Raw genomic sequence first — 19,515 nt, 5'->3', positions numbered from 1 at the left:
TTGACTTAAGATTTATCACCTTGCATCTGATTTGATAAGATTTTATTGTTAGAATCATCATGTGACGTATTTCCCCCTCCAGCAGATGGCGCTCCATACCATTTTTAGGACGCACATGGCATACATCCAAAAAATGTGCAAGCATGGTGTTTACCCATCTTTCTAGTCTATTACGTTTCATTTGCTTGTATTGAAGGTGCATATTTTTACATTTGCCTTAGTAATTGGTCTCATAATTGTAGATTTAAAGATTTTCTTTGTTTATCTGAAATCTCATGTATATTAAACGTGCACTAATTGGTTTTTATATAAAGGTATATGCCAAAATGTTCGTACAGACAGCCTGTGTGCAGTCCTCCTCCTTCAAAGTTGCTGTTTTGTAACCTGTACAATTTTGTGAAAAGCCTTTTTTTTTTTAAAAAGTTATTTTACTGAAACGGTGATAAAGCCAATGCAAACAGTGACAAAGTCTAACAGGTTTCTTTTCAATTGTCCTGAGGGTAAAGATAGATGTATTTTATAAATTCCTTTTAACCTAGTTTTGTGTGATTTCACGCCTTTGTTTGCTTTGTTTTATCCAGAAGAGGTAATCATTCCAGAAGAACAAAACCATCAAACAGCTTACGAAGATTTAATGTACATTTATTCTTACCACGTGGAACATATAGTATAAAGATTTCATACTGAATAAATGATATTCATTGAGCCAAAAAAGGGAAAGGGAGGAATTTACATGTTGTCTTAGCTACATAGTCTGAAATACAAATATGCAGAATCCATGACTGAAGAAAAATTGTCAAATGTGTACTTCATCTAGTTTATTTTCATTGTACCAGGAGATAACAGGTTTGAGCCGTGTCTGCCGTACTACTGAGCTGTGGAGAGACCAGAGGAGTGGGTCTATTCAGCGGGGACTGGAGGTCACGGACCAAACTCACATGTCAGCCTCAATCCCTCACCGATAACAAGTGTGAGAATAGTGACACAGACAGAGACAGACACAGAGAAAGGAAGTGTAATGTACAACATTATATATACACCACAGCAAAGCTGTATTTGAAGTTGAAAACCAGTCCTAAGAGGTGATTTCTTTTCATAAGGGTATTCATACAATCAAGGGATAAGAGGAGGTAAGGGTGTTGTAGGTTCTTGATACTTTGGGGAAGAAAGCCATTTTCTGTTTAACACCAAACTAAAATGACCTCAAAACTCTAGAAGAGCTGCATCTTCTGCTTCTGTGTGAAACGTGTGTGACAGAATGCTTACACTCAAGAGCAGTACGGTACAGAAAATGTCCTACAATCTACTGCACACTGCACAGGCCTCCCCGGTGAAGGTGTGTATTGACAGCACTTAGTCTACTGTCGGGCTGACTGGTGAGAATCCAACTACAGCAACTAGAACCAGTAGGCCACTTGTCAGTCTGCTTCACCTCAGAACGTCAACCACTTACAGACTCATTGTGCCCTCAAGGGGAGAGCTAGGGCACACTGGGTCTCCCAAACTCACTGTAAACGAGACAGCAACTTTGGTTACAGTTTTTGTTTTTCAGCTATTTATTTATTTATTCATTTATTTCTCTTTATTAAAAAGTACTTTCCCCCAAGTGCAGAACAGTCTCCCGACCGTGGTGCTCTGCTCTGTGTCGTCCAGTTGGCATTCATGTTGCAAGTAGTGTCACTTTGTGGGCATCTCTCTGGTTTGTAATCCACCACAGCTCTGTGATTACCCCCCTCCAGCAAGGATGGCCTGGGGAGGGCTCAGAGAATGGAATCTGAAGGATTTTCATAAATTAAAGACAGTCACTTGAACTTTCCTTGCCCTGTTACACACACAAGCCAGGCTTCCAGGGAAGAGGGGATCGGGGATAGAACCCCCAGAAAGTGGAGCCACGGCTCCCTACAGCTGTCATGACTGGCCAATCAAAAAGAGTACATCACAGATAACATGAGAAACCAGCGAGTTCATTAGGGGAGACACTGAAAGGTCGAGGAGTCGGGACTCGTGTAGTGTGAACTCTGAGTGGTTCTCCTCCACCTTGGCTAAGGCGTGCAGAGCCCGGGCAGCTCGCCGCATCATGTCCGGGCTTGTGGGCTCGAAGTGCATCCCCTGTAGGTGTAGTAGAGAGCTCTGGCTCTGCTGAAGCTGTGTGGCAGCCAGACTATCCTCCAGGAAGCCTAGCAAGTTGCCCACACTGCCTTTCTGAACAGCGATTGCTCGGGCTGCCATAGTATCGCCCTGGGCCAAGTTGGCCAGTAGGACCACGGCCATCTCCCTGCAGACTGCGATCTTCCTGTCTCCAATTAGCCGCACCAGGTTCCCGTATAGTTTCTCCAACCGACTGAATGGTGGAGTGGCCAAGATGAGGTCCACATTGTTGTCTTGGATGCTTAATTTGCTTAGCGTCTCCAGGACCAGTCTCTGAGGTGACAAAGCACTGTGGGGGCCCAGGGTGGGGAAGGGGTCCTGGGCCTCTGCTGAAGGGCAGACAGCCCAGTGGAGGAGACCGTCCAACAGAGGCAAGCAGATGCTCTCAGGGTAGACGGAAAGGTCGAGTTGGCCTGAGATGTTCGCCAAAGTGACCAGCGTGTTCTCCCTCAGGAGCCCTAAGCAGTCCCACCACCACTCGTCCCTTTGGCCCACTCCCTCGTCTGAATCCTCATCTTTCTCGTAGGTGAGCGGAGCCTGCTTGCGCTCAGGGTGCCTGTGGTGGAGCAGGATCAGGCGTCCCAGTAGCAGTAGCAGCCCTGGATGTTTGGACATCTCGTGGTCATTGCCTGGCACAAAGGACAAGCTGCGGACAATATTGGAGATACAAATGCAGCGGCGGGCTAAAGAATCCTGCCAGTTGGCCAGTGCGATGAGCGGCCCCTCATCTTTACTGTGAGGCTCATCCTCCAGTATGGTGCCAGACTGCTGCGACTTCTGGGTTAAACCACTGATAGAGGAAAGAATGCTTTTATTATTCTCCTGGTGACTTTTTACAGCTTTCTCAACTGTCTTTGTCTCAGAATCAGTTTTCTTCTCCTCCTCACTGCTGGCATTCTCTGAGACTGCTGTTTTCTCTAAGGAAGATGTCTCTTTGGGCTGTTCCTCTTCATCCTGATGCTTCCTTTTGTCTTCCTCAGTTGGCAAACAGTTTTCCGGCATCTCTTCTTCTGGGACTCGTCGCCTTAGCAAAATCGGGGGCACAGGTATTCGTTCTCGTGGTTCCAAGAAGTCTTTGCGTGGTTCAAAGTGAGTCTGGATGTGTTCTGTTGAGTCTCCCCCTCCAGCACTCCAATGAACCAACCCACTGTCAAACTCTTGTAGTTTGCCATGATTACTTGACTGGCCAGCCACAAATGGGTCTTTCTTTCGTACCACCTTTACGGGGAACTTGTCAAACTTGCTGGCCTGTTTGGGTCTCTCATGGGCAGCTGAGGATTGCAAAGAGCCTGTCTGTTCAGAAGAAGAACCCTTGCTCTTCCTCTCCTCATCCTGCGTTTTCTCATCTCGCCCCCGAGACTCAGAGCACTGCTTTTGCTCCTCCTCCTCTTTCACATGAGCTGGCCCCTCCGTTTCTTGTTCCTCCTCTTCTTCGTCATCCTCCTCCTCTTGTTCCATGTCCTCAGCCCGCGGTTCCTCTTCTTCTGTTCTGTCCCAGTCTCGTTTCAAGGCATCAGGATCAAGTAGTGTCCTCTGGCCGGGGTCTCCCACCTCATATTCCCGCAGAATGCCAAAGATTTCAATGAGGCAGCGTCTGAAATACTCAACCACCAACTCCAATAGGCCAGGCAACTGAAGAAAGAACATAAATATATAAAATATTAGACATGACTACTACGCATAGTGTACCATTCTAAACCAAGATTAGGAGCTCAATGTAGAGTCTCACCGTGTTGAGATCGAAGGTGGAAATAGTGCTGTCATCATACAGGAGAATGTTGATGGTATCTAAGGCCCACGTACTCTCACCCAAGAGACCAGACTTTAATGACATCATGACTCTCCAGGCCTCTGGAGTTCCTGAGAAATGAAGACAAAAACACAATTGGTGCCAAATACTCACTAAGCATCAACTTGGGACAATATAGATGGACTTGCAGAGATAGATGCGACATTAGGAAGTGCTGTCAATATCACAAGATGGTTTTGATATTTAGAAATTACAATCATACCGATATCTTTCACGGTGAGTCTCCGACGTGGTTTCAGGACAGGATGGGAAGCTTCTATAGAGCCTGGGGGAAAAGGCATGTCTCGCCTTATGAGAGGCGACTGCACCGGAGGGGGCACTATGTGAGATGCAGGGACCGGAGGGCCAGCCTTCTGCATCTTCATGACTCCGTGCATATAGGGGGATTTACTAGGTGATGTCCTGCTCTCCATGGGGCGAGGCATGGAGGCCGGGCTGGACACCTGTGGAATGTGGTTCTGCACACCCTGAGGGGGCTGGTAGTTGGACTGTACTGATCGAGGCATAGGTTGGCCAGGTCCTGCAGGACCATAGGGAGGCTGCCGCGGGCCCATCTGACCCCCCCACTGGCCATCATGATTCATGCGCTGTTCTGATGACATCATCTCCTCTGAGCGGTTCATGCCAGGGTAGCCGGGTCCCTGGGGTGGGCCTCCAGGGCCACCCTGCCGGTTGGGGTAGTTCTGATAGTTCATATCTCTTGGCCCCTGCCACATTCCTCCCTGAGGACCCTCTGGGCCTGACTGCATCATCTGAGGGGGCATGTTGGGCTGAGCATTGGGCCCTGTCGCTCCCTGCAATCGTTCACGACCAAAGGGGAAGGGGTACTGATTGCCTGGGCCAGGTGGACGGCGATCAGAGCCGGGGAAGGGCCCGCTGCCACTGTACTGATTGTACGTCTCCTGCTGTCCTGAAGAGGGTGCAGAGGCACCTCCTTGCTGTTGCTGCTGCTGCGGTGGCTGTTGTCCACCATGGAAGGGTCCACTGTACTCTGTCTCATGACGTTTTGATGGAGGGTAGCCCCCTTCCACAGGACGCTTGTAACTCTATACATGAAAAGATACAGAGACAATTATTTTAAAGTATTTCAATAGAAATGTTGTAAAAATGAATCCATAGATTAATTATATTGTTTCCTGGTATCAAACACATGACAGCTGCTCAGTCAAAGAGAAAAATCACACTAAAATTATATAAACAAAAACGCTGACACTATTTGGTTCCTGTGTATTGACAGTAGTGAAAGTCAGTGTGGTGCAGATGGATCATTGACCTGTTGTTGTTGTTGTGGGTACATTCCAGGCTGCTGATTTGGGTAGGAGCCAGTAGGGGGCGTTCCCTGTCCAGGATACTGATTACCATAGGAATCAAGCCTGCAAACATTATGCTTTGTCAGTTTGACCATGAGATTATTTTACATGTCTTACTCACTGTATGAAGTCATGGTCCATTGTTACACGTGTAGTCATAAACACAGTCAACATTGAAGCATACAGTAATGATTAACAACAAAATGAAATCCAGTTGCAAGGGTTTCTTTTCGTTTTCAGCCGAAAACTCAATTTCTATTAAATAGGTCTCAGTTGTATCAATATGATTCATTAGTTTCACCCAATCTATAATAATAGGCACACGTGAATCCTGAAAATAAATACCCAACTCTTTTTGTTAACTGTACTGCTTACTAATTAGTAATTAATACCAGCCGCCGGACAATTTAAATTCACACAATGAATGCAACTGGTTCAATACTTACAGCAACACATCCACATAAAATAAATCCAGACCAAAGCTGTGAAGTTGACTAAGATTTTGAGTAAATATTTTACTCATCAAGGATGGCAACAAAATCCAAATGATGTGATCTTGTTCTGATCAATATTAGTCACAATAATAAATATTTAAGTAATGTGAAATTACATTCTGTACATTGTACAACTAGATGAAATACGTGGACATTTCCAGCTTTTCGGAGCATTCTTAAGCAAGATTGGTTTTATCATTTTCCATCAACCAGTAGCTTTAAAGCTGAAAAGATTGGCAAAAAAGCGCCTTGTGAACTGACCGTGGCTGCTGTGGTGGGAAGCGATTTGGCGAATACATCCCCGTGTCGGCATTGGCAGGCATCATAGGGTTTGGCTGAGGAGCACCGGCTCCCATGTTGCCCTCTGGGCCCATTCCCTGCTCAGATCTGAGGAAATCAGAACAAAACACATGGTACATTTTTCCCTTTTTTGATATACACAGACATACAAGTTATGCATTAGCTAATTGGAAAAAGAAAAAGAAACATGATAACAAATGTTACAATAACTTTAACATGAGTACTTTGGTTGCAATTTAAATGTCAGCTACTAGCCGAAATTTGTTGTTAATTTTTTTTCTCTGGCTCCTAAGCCTGTGACTACTACAGCTTTTCAAGTCTGCCTCAACTAACCAAATTAAATCACAATCACAAATCCACTGTATGGCACTCTTCTATCATAAAGACAAAATATCAACAACCTCATATAAAATGTAATATAAAAATGTCAATAGGACATCTTTTCCCTGATCTGTATAGGAAGGTTTGACTGATCACCAAGATAGTTGCTGGTAATAATCAGCAGTGGTCAATGAGCATGGAAATGCCATCTACCATTCAATGACTCTTACCTCCTGTCGTAGCCTGGTCCATAAGGATACTGCTGTCTGGGCCCCATTGGCATCGTGCCCATAGCCCCGGGTGGTCCCCTGTTGAATGGAGGCTGCTGCTGTTGCTGCTGCTGTTGTGGCGGCTGCTGCTGCTGCTGTTGGTCACCCACCCCGCTGTTAGGACCCTGATTAGCAGGCAGAAACTGCTCCCCAACTGGAAATAAATTCAGAATTAAAGCCCATTTATTAACCAAGCGGGTAATTAAGGAGGTACTTAAGTTTCTCGGACAACACAATTCATTCAGCTCATTTCCATTAAGTGTACCCACCTTTCCGCATGTTACCAAAGGGGTCCTTGTTGGGTTCATAGGTGCCCATGCGTCCTTGCATGTCTGGTGTGTTCATGCTGGGCTGATAGGCGGAGTTGGGCGTCAGGTTCTTCCTGGGGAAAGCAGGGTCATTACCTTCAGAGAAGGGGTCCTGCAGGTTAACGCTGCTCCTACAGAGAAGCAGAGGTGAGGGGGAGGGGGAATTAGGAGAAAAGTGGGAGAGACGGAAGAAATGGTAGAAAGACATTAGTTTCTCTGATTAAAATGTCTTATAGAAGCTAGAATCAAATGATGAAATCAGAGGTTTACTCAAGAGTCACCTGGAGCCGGGTGGCATGGGGGGCATCTGGGTATGAGGAGTGGAGGCTGGGGTGGGAGGTTTTAGGTCCCCCCCCTCAGCCATGGAGCTGCTGGTGGACTGGGGAGTCTGAGGACCCTGCAGGGAGCCTGACCCAGCTGTGGAGCACAGGGACGCTTCAGTTCAAAAGAAGAGAGAAATGGTAAATAGGATTATTGACACTTAGAATTCAACAAGTTATGCATTAATGTTGGATTAATGTGGGGAAAGTGCATGGATGTAGGTTACTGAATTTGAACTGCACTGAAACATGAGTACAAGCATAAGTACAACTCTAACCTGGAGAGGGGGGCTGGACCTTAGCAGCTTGGTTCTTCTTGTTGTCTGTAAAGATTTCAGGAGGAGGGTCCTCACCGCGCTCAATTTTGCACTCAAAGGCGTAAAGACACTGGATGTACTGTTTCTTCAAAGAACTGGCAGCACTGCTGGATGTACCCACATTCAGGGAAGCAGCCAGATCACGCCATTTCTTATTCTTACTCACCTGGGAGACACATGACGAGACATATTTAGAATAGAGATAAAGCAATAAAAGTACTATGGAATTCATTGCTGTTAATTAATGCCATATTAACCTGTGCCATTCCTCCAATCTCTTTAACTGACATATACAGCCGGAAGAGGTCGAGGGGTTTGCGTCCTACAGCAGGCAGGTTGGTCATTGTCATGGCTTTCTCTTCAATGAAGGCCAAATAACGGTCCACCCACATCTTCCTGTCTGGCTCGGGTCCTAACTCGTACAGCCTTGTTATCTTTTCATTGGTGGTGGTGGAAGAGTTGGACTTCTGTTTTGTGAAAGAGAAATCCAAAACCAATTTTAAAACAGACTGAAAACGCTGCAGATCCACCAACAAGAAGACATCTGACATGCTGTTAAAACAAGTAGACCGGTTACCTTAGTTTTGGGCTCTGGCTTGGGCGTTACACTCCCATCTACTTTGTTATTCATTTTATTGTTCAACTCTGGGCTGGGGGCCATACCTGGACAGAGTGAGAGGGAATCAGCTGTGAAATAACCCTGTTTAAAAGAAAATAATGCTTGGGTGCAATCAATGCTGAATAACATACCACTTGAGTTATTGGCCATGTTTGGCCCCATTGGATAAGGCGATCCACCTTGTGTGTTCATCATTCCAGGCATGTTGTTCATGGGAGGGCCATAGGGTGGGCCAGAGCCCATCATGCCTGGAGACATGTTGGGGTAGCCAGGCATCCTGGACAGAGGAGAAAACATATGAGCATCTAGTAGAAGTCCATGAGGTAAATAGAAGGTAGGCATTTTTCAGGATCCAACACAAACCAACCTGTTGTGCATGGAGTTGGTGGCGGGGTGCTGCATGGCTGCAGGGTCCTGGGGCTTTCTGTTCATGCTTGGAGGAGGACACATTCCTGAGCCTACCTGGGGTGGCATGTTGCCCATGTTAGGAGGGATGTTTGGACCCATGTTCGGGGCCATATTTGGAGCCATATTTGGGCCATAGGGACGTGGCCCCATTTGATTAGGAGGCATCCTTCCAGGAGGCATTCCACTATATGGTGGTCCCCCACCCTGTCCTGCCATGGGGTTTATTGGGCCCATGCCCGGCCCGGGGTAGGTTGCGTTGGGCATGTTGCCATAGCCAGGTTGCCGGGGATAACCTAAGGATGACATTACAACAAAAAAATAATTAGGTAAAATAATCTCTTGATCATAACTGTTTACTGGTCTTGTGAAAAAAACACTGCAGAATCACACAGAAGTTTAATTAAGTTCAACAATAAAAGTGGATCATTAAAGCTATGAGTCCTGAAGAGCAGTGGTGAGGTAGACTTTTCCCTACAGTGTGCTAGCAGAGAGAGCTATGCACCCTGAGCAACAAGCCTTCGTCACAGTCTCAGCTCTACTGACAGGAGGCTCTGCTACGTCAGCTGACTCTCTGCTTCACAGCTATAAATAGCTGCAACAGAGTCAGAGGGAGGGACCAACGATAGCACGGTAGTCCGATGAGGCAGAGAGATACATTCCATATGTCTGTCTAATGGGACATGTACTTGAAAAAACTTCTCAAATGGATAGTAAATGAAGTGGGAAACTTTTACAAATCCAAATTTAAGCCATACATTTACAATTTACAACAAATCTTTTTGCAACATCACAACAAAATTTCAAGACAAACTGTATCTAGACTCTCTCTTCAAGTCAAACCCCAACAGAGACTATTTGAAGGCACGCACCTTGGGGGCCGTATTGTCCACCCTGCTGTCCATAGCCACCCATGGAGTTGTTCTGCTGATATGGGCCCATCCCAGGATGCATCTGTCCCCCTGAGGACTGACGTGGTGACAGTGCAGAAGCTGACTGGGGGGAGCCATAAGGGGGCATCTGAGGGTTTCTCTGCATAAACCCTGAAAGAGAACAAGGAGAGGAAGACAGTGTTCAGACTCAGTTGCTACAGTAAACACGTGTTAATCTCTATAAAACACTTGGAGTTCAGACTGCAGCATACCTCTGTCCTGGGCCATAGGAGACTGGCTCATAGCAGGGTGCAGACTCCCATCTGACTGCACACTTGAGGGTCTGGGAGGCATCTGGGTCCCTAAACAATAATGGTAAAGTGGAGATAGCGTGAGCTCAAAAAAGGTAAAATACATCCACTGCCTTTAAAGCCACTGTGGTTATAATGTAGCTACCATGGTTGAGAAAAATGTGTTGATGTCAAGAAGAAAACCAGGGCAAGTTACACATATATGGGTTAGTATTTCCATCTTTTGGTCAGACTTTTGTTCAACAAGTCCAAGTTGTCATCGCTATAATATCTTAACAAATCTGTGTGTGAGCCTTGTCCAACCAACAAACCTTAAATCATTTTAAAGTGGTGATAGGACCCTGAGTATATAATAGAGTTTTCACGATACCTGAACTCTGATAAAACACGAGTTTAAAAAAAATGATGCTTCCTCTTTTGATACCACAGCAAAAAAGGTCCTAGACACTCAAAGTAGGATATTTTTTCCTTTCTTATATTAACCTGAAAACAGTGCTGGCACAGAAAAAGCCACTGAACACACCAACACTTTTTAAGTAATGTTAATATCCGTGCATCTGCCAGCTGTCAAATTAGGAGGAAGCATATCATCAGACTTGCCACTAACTGCTGCTAGCGGTAGCTGCTGTTAGCTAGTTAGCTCAGTTAATCTTATTAGCTGACTGTGCCTGGAGAAGGAGCACTGAACAAAAGAGGAATGTTGGTGTTGTTTACTATCAGATAACCACCCTCCAAAATGGCAAGGGGCTAGCTGGTTAGCATGCTAACTTCAACAGATATCTTTAAACAAGAATTCTTAGATATGGCACATTTAATGCAAGCGAAGGGGGAATAGTTTGCTCTTTGAAGTGTTCTCTGTTAAATACTTCACAAAATATAAGTAATTTAATGGTAGATTTTAAGACAACATAAAGTACCTTTTCCCTTGAGATGCTAAATAAACACAACAAAAGCTGACCTAAAGCACAAGTAGCTTACCATCTAGATGACAAATGTCAGTATTGTGTTACCATGTTGTGTTATCATATTTCTCATTTTATGTGCGTGAGGGATCAGCCCACCTGGGATGTTGGCGGGTGACAGCGGTCCTGTGCGGGGCGTGCTGGCGCTGGCAGGGGAGCCAGCTGGGGAAGGTGAAGGCCCTCGGATGCCTGGCAGGTGGGGAGACGTGTGAGGAGAGAAGGGCGACTGAGCCTGGTTACTCTGTTCACCCTGGCTGCTCGACACACCTGATGTGCTCACACCGGGACTGAGGGCACCCTCTGCACCTGTGGGCAGGTCGTCAATAGACCCGGACAGGTCCTGCAAACACATATAGGACAAGCAGAGGTAGAGTCAACACACAAAATGACAATTGATGACTTGAGAAGCTCCTGTGCATTTCAACACAGACTGTATTTTTTAGCGTTACAAGAATACATTCTTTTATGGCACTGTAATATTTATTTCATATGCTGGCTGTAGTATAAGCTTGTTGCAACTCCCTCCCTGTTGTTTAGATATGAGTAGCACACAAATATTACACACACACACACACCCAGAGGCCTTTGTCCTTATTTATCTTTTTCAAAGAAAAAATGAGTGCACATTAGTGCAGGGAGTTGTCATGGTTACCAAGGTTTGTAGGATGCGAGCTGAGTCAGCATGTAGCAGCAGCCTTGCCATGTGATTCCAATACACAAACAATCTCTCCTGTATTCATCTCAGATTTACACAGCACCTTTCCCTCAAGCATCAGCCACAAAGCCGTCTCTCAACAAACACCAAAGTGCAGCAACACACGGAGTCTAAAATCACCGAGGGACGAATAGCACAGCGCCCGCAACACAAGGAAAATATAAGCTTTTAAGATAATTTATACCTTACATTCAAAGTAAGACATGGGCAGTTTTTTGAGAATAATATTCAAGCACTTTCAATGTACCTAATCCAAAAATGTTATCTCATCTAAATTGTTACTATGAATACAATTACGCAAAATAAAATGTAAAAAACTTTTTTCTATGCACAGCAATCAATGTGTATTGCCACTTGCTGCTCATATTAAAGTTGTATGTTTCTATCATGGTTATTTTGTACTCGCTAATTTCAACACTAGGAGGCAAACAAATATGACGACAGGATTGTTTCATTTCAAATATTATATGATTTTTGGTTAACATGAGTGATTGTGTAGATTTTGTTGAAAATCAAGCAATTTTCGAGAATGATATTCAAATTGGATTTTATTTTAATTCAAGCACATTCCTAACCTTAAAAACATTGTGGTTAACATTAAGCAATTTTTGTTTTTAAAATTTGAACTAGGCTACTATATAAATATATATCTTGATATGCAAATTTTCTCTAAAATACCACACCATAAATTCTCAAATAGTGGACAAGGCCATAGAATAGAGGTTCATATTGACTTTGATTGTATGATTTGATCATGAATATTTAATGCTGCAAATTCGTACACCCAGACTATGACAACAGGCTTGTTGCATTTCAAATATAAACTTTTTTTGCTTACATGAGTGATTGTGTAGTTCAAACACCAGATTATGCTTAAAATCAGGTGTTTTTCAGGGAGTATTTTCAAATTTAGGCGTACTCCTAACCTTGAAAAGCTTAATAAAGCATTTTCCAAACTTTCACGAACCCTGCACCAAAGGACCAATAGCACGGCAGCCACAAGACAAGCACGCAGCTAAATTCGAGCATTTAAAACATTAATACAAGACATTCAAAGTGACATGAAGGGAATTAAAATTGTAATGAGCGTTGTCCCACGTTTGATGAGTTGTAAAATTAATATGTCCTACAATAAAACCTACAAGGCACCAATAGAAACTACCCCTTTTACATGAGGGTGAAAAGCAATATCACAGTGTGAAAAAGGCTTTTAATGTTCCAGCAGTAACATAACAAGCATAACTAACCGGAAGGCTGGAGGGGCGGCCTTGACTGTCCTCTGGGCCAGATTTAGTCTGAGTGGATGGAGGGGCATTGGACTGAAATGAGTCCTGGGACACCTCCTGAAAAGACATCAGAACATGTGCTAAAGTATACTGCTATATTTATGGGAAGCATGTCTGTGAACACACACACACACACACACACACACACACACACAGATAACTAAGTATGATGAATATGACCCCAGACTGAGGGTATTACCTGCTGTGGTGGAGGAGGGAAGCGCTGATAAGGTGACTGTTGTGCTTGCTGCTGCTGCTGCTGCTGAGGGTTCGCCGGGTACGCTGCAGGCTGGCCCTGTGGGTGTTGGCTGTGTCCCGGTGGCTGTTGTGGAGGCTGAGACTGTGCCTGCTGTTGCTGCGAGGGTGGCTGCTGAGGCCCTGGTGTGGATCCCGGGTAGCTGGACTGGCCCTGTGATCCAGGGGTATCCTGGGAACTTGGCTGCTGCGGGGCCTGGCTGGGAGGACCCTGCTGCTGGGCGTACAGAGACTGGCCAGACTGTGGGGCTGAGGCTTGGGAATAAGGTGGCTGAGACTGTGGGGGCCCTTGGGGTGGACCTGGCAGTGGCCCCTGGGACTGTGGGGGCATGTGGGGCTGCTGATAGGGTGGTCCTCCCTGGGTGTGTGTCGCAGAAGTCGGCGGAGGGTGGGGTTGCCCTGGGTAAGGAGTCTGGCCACCTGGTTGTCCTTGTGGGGGCTGGGAGTAGGGGGTTTGCTGCTGGCCCGGGTGAGGAGCCTGGCCAGGCTGGGCGTAATACGGTGCCTGGCCCTGGGAGCCATAGCCTGCTGGTCCCTGCTGTCCGTATGATCCCATCTAAACAGAACACACATAAGACTTCAAACACAGCTGAAGAGAACACTGATAAAAGACCAAATCAAGACACAGAGAACTTATTTCTGAGTAAGATAAATCATGTAAATACCTGTGGACCATAAGGCATGCCACCCATGCCTCCAGGTGTACGTCCTTGCATTCCAACAGGATATCTCTGCGGACCTGGAGGACCATAACCCTGGCCAGGGTAACCAGGCCCCTGTTGTGGGCCTGTGGGAGGCCCCTGCTGCGACTGTTGACTGTATGGACTGCCTGCTCCGTATGGTTGACCTCTCATTTTGCTCATTGGGTCTATGGGACCAGGTGGCTGGAAAATGAGAAAATACATTAAGACAACATCCAAACAGTACAGAACAAATCTAAATAGCAAGTGTGATAACTTGCATGCAGCCCTCCTCAATCTTAAACAACTTAATTATGCCATTACAGTGCTTTCATCGATACTTGGCTGCAGTGTGGAGCGTTCACAGCACTAAAAGATGTAAACACAAGCTTCAGTGAATGAGGAAATTGTGCTTTTTTCACCTTATTTCCCACGGTCATTACCCTGATTTTTTTTTCACCTCACTTTGCCATAGTTTCGGAAGTCAACAGAGCTATATATATCTACTTTCGAATGGAGGGCAGTCTGCCCAATCTTAAACATATCCCAGCTGTGCTCCTGTTTTGAGTCTGGTCCAAGTAGCTTTTTTCCCCCAGAGGAGGCAGCTTGGCTCTGGATGAATGACACCAGAAATGAAGGAAGTACTTTCACAACAGCCCCAGAGAGTGAAAAATGCACAAGAGCACACTGTGTCTATAAACCAACCGTTAGTAAAAACATGTTTTCTCTGGTAAAAACTAGGTACTACTGTGCTATGCTATTGCATCACATTTAGGATCTGATTATTCCCTCACCTAAACCAAGTTATTTGGCACTATAAGGTCAGGAATTTCGCAATAATTCAAATTGAAGAACGTCTACTTTAAAAGTAACCCCTTTCATTACATCGAGTGAATTTGCATGTGCACTTTGCTGAGAAGGAGAGCGCCCTCAGCTTAACAACAGCCCTCTAACAAAGAGTATGCAAAATGCCTTATGTGACATTTTGCAGATCCAAGATAATGAAGTGAAATAAATAAGAGCAGCACATGGCTAATCTGCATAAGACAGAGAGGAAACTCCCTTGGCTGGTGAGAGATGGTGGACTGCCTTCTGATTGGCTTGGGGGGAGGATTGGGGGGAAATTCTTTGCAGTCACACAGTCAAACTTGTGTGGCAAGCCAGACACAGCAGAAACATACACGCACATCCGCACGGGCTGAGGTCAAATTTCCCTTTTGCGACTGTGAAACAAGTTACAAGATGAAAACACAAAGGTGTCCATCAGTCTATAATTTGTTTATCAAGGGAACATCATGGATAACAAATAAGGTGGTATGTAAATCAATGACACTAGCAGAACAACCGGTGTTGATCCTAGCCATTATGTTATAAACATTTAATAACTGTAGCAATGCTGTAACAGCTTTGTAAAATGTGGATTTGATACAAACAACACCACACTTGTCATATACAATGATGCAGACCAAAGTTGTCATACGAGCTCCTAATTTATTGTTCACGCTACAAAGTATATAACAGGACAGGTTCTGGTGGTAATATTAAACCCATGATGAGCGCATGTTGGAACAAATTGCTAATAACTGGAGAGTTTTTTTTGGGGGGGGGGGGGGGAATATTTGCCCCAGGACAAAATAAAAAAAAATATATATATATATATAAAACCACATATGATCACCAGTTGCTCTAACACTACATGCTTTGTTGAAAGTGAAAACAGGAGCAGAGGGGTGAATCAGTAAAACCTCTGGTAAACCTGTGATGACTTAATGCTGCGCTCCCTTATCAGCAACTGTTGCCTTGCATCACATGTAATTATAAATGGCCATGAGCAGCGGATGAGGAGCCAATCAGATTTCAGCTAGCATGTCAACCAAAGACCAACTATCTCCTGGCTTTGACAGCAGGATTTTACCTCCACAATTCAAATCCCAGTGCAAACTGCAATCTGCAGGCTGCAGTCACTCACTCATCTGTGGCTGGACTGGCTGTTTACAGGCAAGCATACGTGGGAAGCCCAGAAGGTTTTCAGCGCAGGGAAAGTCAATTAATCAATGTGTGGGCAAAATGTATTAAAATACACAATTTCCTGATATCTCACAGGACATTTAAGTGATTTAAAGTGAACATACACGGGCCATTTAACTGGCCGTGAGAGGCTGATTCGGCAGGCAACACATTCCTTCCGTCGTAGCCACAAAATTATAGCTTACCGGGCAAGAAAACAATACAAATTTGAGCACACAAGCTGCTATCACAAACGAAAATATATGAGAATTGGTTCCCCTACATAAAGCCGTACAGTATGAACACATTTGTAACAGAATATACGGTGTTTTTTACATATAACACATGTAGGAAAGCTAGCAGAAAAACGAGACGTTGGTACTCGCGGAGTATTTTCGCCCCTTTTCAAAGTCGGGCCTTCTTGGCTCCCTGAACGTCCTTACATCGTTTCAACAACTTATATCTTCCGCAAGCGGCACTCTCGTATTCCCACATACCCTTATAAATATATTTTAAAACAACATTTATTTAACGGTCTGGTGTAAAGGGAAAAAAACACACACGAGAGGCAGCCATTTTAGAGTCTTTGCGAACTAGTATCAGACAATGGCTGGCCTGCTACGTTGTGAACTAGCTAGGAGGATGGACGGCGACATGCTAAAGCTCACATCATGTGCCTGTAATAATGTGACTTTACCTGGGTTCTAACTAGCGGCTGCCCGGCACTTCCCGGGCTCATAGGTGACGAGAGATGGCTTCTTTGTTGCCAACCCGGAGTGCTCCCTCCATACAGACCGCTACTGCCCATGTCTGCTGGTCCCTTACTAGCGCCTTCTTGGCTACTGTAGTCGCTAGACGGGTAGTTTGGGTATGCCCGCGTTGAGCTGGGAGACGTGAGGAGCTTGTTGAGTGTCGGTGTGGATGTAGGCTGGGGGTTTCCAATGTTATATCTCTGGTTATTGTAAGATCCAGCCATCGCCGTGGGTCCTCCCGCTGGTGGCTGCTGCTTAACGTTAGCTGGCTGCCCCCCAGCTGTCGGCGCCTGGGTACTGCGAGGGGAGTTCATGGCGTACGCCTGGCCGGGGTAGGGAGTCCTGTTCGGGAACGGGTTGTAATTGTTAAACTGGTGGTTTGAAAAGCCATGGTCGTGTGAATTAGGTTGATACGGGTCCATCATGTTGCTCGACTGCACGACCGGACCCGCAGCAGCTGCCATGCCAGGGCTTTGTTGTCCGCCATGTTGATGAAAAGGGGCCCGACCGTAGTGCTGACTGTATCCGTACGAAGGTGGAGGAAAAGCGGGGCCGTGATGATGCACCAAACCGGGATGGTTATTTCCCTCCGGTCCGACAGAGTCATTCTGGTTATTATTGTTAGCCCTGGGCGGGTTCCCATTCCCGTTCTTCATCTCAGGTTCCCCTCCTCCCCCTGCATTTCCACCGTCGGCCCCGTCCTGCAGATCCCCCCGGCCCGGCGATCCGCTGTCCAAGCCCGGCTGCTTTTTGTCTGATTGCTTCTCCCCCGGTACCGACTCCTCCTTGTGGTCTCGATCCGGCTTTTTGAGTTCGGAAGGCGGACTAGTGTTAAGAGTGGCGGCGCTGGCGACCTGAGCGGCCATGATATACCCCCCCACCACCACCTCTCTCTCCCTCTCTCGGCGAGTCAGTCACAATCAAAAGCTAGCATTGCATATAAATAATTGTTTATAACCATTTATCCTTGTGCCGATTCATTCCCACCCCTCACACCGGACCGAATCCGGCTTCCATCCCCCCGGTTCCGGTTCCGTAAATGGGTTAGAGAATTGATGGAGGCTCCATACAATGCGTAAAAAAGCGACAGAAATTGTTGTGGGAGTTGTGTTACTGAGCCCGGGTAGAGGCAGGGAGCGAGCCCAACCAACACGAGGCTCCGCTACATACAGCCATTTTACCGAGCCGCACAGAGGGCTGCAAAACATGGGCTGGATCCGCTCCAGTGCGGAGTGGACTTCTGTCTCACAACCTCACATTGTCCCTTATTTTACACATAGGTTGAATATTTTCTTCACACGAACAGAGTCTAACGTCCACACAAGTCATTTTCTGTCGTCTTACCAACATAAAAAAATGACTTGAGAGGCTGTGCGTTACAAAAAATACGCACATGCGTGTCGATTTAATGAGTGATCAGTGAAAGGGGAAAGTAATCCATTACTTAAATATAGAATTTTTCAAGTGAACGTTTGTATAGATGTGGATGCCACAGCTGCAAGTGTAAAGAAGTGTATTGCACACACCACAACATGACACACATGGATTTAGCCTGGCTTTACATACACACAATTCTAATTCCAACTCACTCATAGTCATATTTATAAATGTATTCAGCTCAGAAATCTGCCTTTGTATGCTGGCGCTTGTACTTAATTCCCACCAGTGTCTCTGTGTGGTATTCAGGCAAGCAAAGGCAACACACACTGGTTTTTCCAGAGCAGAAGGAGGAAGCCTTGCAGCAAACGAGACTACCAATGCACATTCCCTCTTGTTCCCTCCCCTGCCTGCTCTGCTCTCCTCTACCACCCCCTCTCCTCTCCTCTCCTCTCCTCTCTGTCTGTCTCTCACTCCAGCAGCACACACTCCTCTGCTGAGTGTGGGGGGATGGGTGCACAGGCTCCAGCTCTCCCTCTCTCACCCTACTAACATTGAACTACTCTGGCTGTACAGGGGGAGAAAAAAAAACCTTATCTACCAGACAGAGGATGCATGAACAGTTTCAAAGTCTCCCAACAATTAGAAAAATGGAGCATTTGTCCCCACCCCCCCACCCCCCATCTCTCCTCAGTCAAATGAAGCAGACATTTTTGGCATCCACAGGGTGTGTGCACAGCATTGAGCAGGGCTGGTAATGAGAAGTGTGTGTGTGTGTGTGTGTGTGTGTGTGTGTGTGTGTTGTTTGAGGGGAGGGAGTTTTTATTCTTAAACAAATAAAATGCATATACGTGACAAGGTTAATGAGGCGTTTAATGGTTCGATTGGGCATTGATTAAAATTCAGGTTTTGAGTATAAGTGGGACACGATTGCCTTTCGGTTTCTCTTCCCTCTCGACACACACACACAGAAACTGTCTCCCCCCCTCCCCTCCCCTCCTCTCTCTCTCTCTCTCTCTCACTCTTTTACACACACACACACGAGCGCGGGCGCGCACGTACACATACGCACACATCTACCTCTAGGGGGCTTGTAGGGGAGAAAAAAAAGAGGCAGGAAGTACCAGTGAGAAGGCATACTTGATCACATGTACAAACATCGGAACACAATTTAACATTCTGCCTGACACACCCCCCTAATGCACGGAGAGCAGCGAGCTTTGCAGGCACGAAGCAGTCCACATATAATTTCACAGCCACATCATACCGCACGGGGTTAATGTGATTTCCCACATCAGTGCGAGCTCGCAAAGTGGATCACGCTTTATTTTAGGCGGACTACGACGATGCATGAGAAGTGCGCGCGCGCGCATGCACGCACGCACACGAAGCCGCATGTTTAATATGTGTGTGTGTGTGTGTGTGTAAGAGGCGTCGAGGCTGTGTTTCTAATGCTGGAGGTGCATTTAAAATTAAAACTGGGTTTCACAGTAAAGACAGAGTAAGTGGAAAAAACTCCCCAAAGTTAAAGAGAGAGTTTGAGGTGCTTTTACAAAGACAGAGGGTCTTCCATCCCAGAGACCAGACACAGGGCCAGTTGTGCAGAAACAGATTTAATGTAGCTTCCTCTCCCCGCCTGACTTAATTTTTCTGCTCTGGCTGCCGGGAAAAGCCGAA

The 19,515-nt window shown here is 45.9% G+C and overlaps 1 protein-coding gene across 2 annotated transcripts; it reads right to left on the bottom strand.

Annotated features, from left to right (window-relative positions):
* Positions 1-626: 626 nt before the first annotated feature.
* arid1aa (AT-rich interaction domain 1Aa) lies at positions 627-17,602 on the bottom strand. 2 transcript variants are annotated; one of them, XM_073485063.1, is made up of 20 exons: positions 16,407-17,602; positions 13,688-13,906; positions 12,967-13,578; positions 12,729-12,824; positions 10,866-11,106; positions 9,766-9,855; positions 9,494-9,664; positions 8,584-8,917; positions 8,348-8,493; positions 8,175-8,260; positions 7,855-8,064; positions 7,559-7,763; positions 7,242-7,395; positions 6,922-7,091; positions 6,614-6,806; positions 6,024-6,149; positions 5,232-5,331; positions 4,161-5,004; positions 3,878-4,008; positions 627-3,780 (listed from the first exon to the last, which is right to left on the bottom strand). In XM_073485063.1, the coding sequence occupies exons 1-20, from the start codon at positions 17,325-17,327 to the stop codon at positions 1,909-1,911; spliced, it is 6,921 nt and encodes a 2,306-aa protein (XP_073341164.1). In that variant the 5' UTR covers positions 17,328-17,602; the 3' UTR covers positions 627-1,908. The 2 variants fall into 2 exon arrangements, with proteins under 2 accessions (XP_073341164.1, XP_073341165.1); XM_073485064.1 differs by having other exon boundaries at positions 6,922-7,085.
* Between the last annotated feature and the right edge of the window lie 1,913 nt (positions 17,603-19,515).

Source organism: Pagrus major, chromosome 17, assembly GCF_040436345.1.
Source record: "Pagrus major chromosome 17, Pma_NU_1.0".
NCBI lineage: Eukaryota > Metazoa > Chordata > Actinopteri > Spariformes > Sparidae > Pagrus > Pagrus major.
Note: the sequence above shows the minus strand (reverse complement) of the source record. Positions and strands in the feature narration are given on the sequence as shown.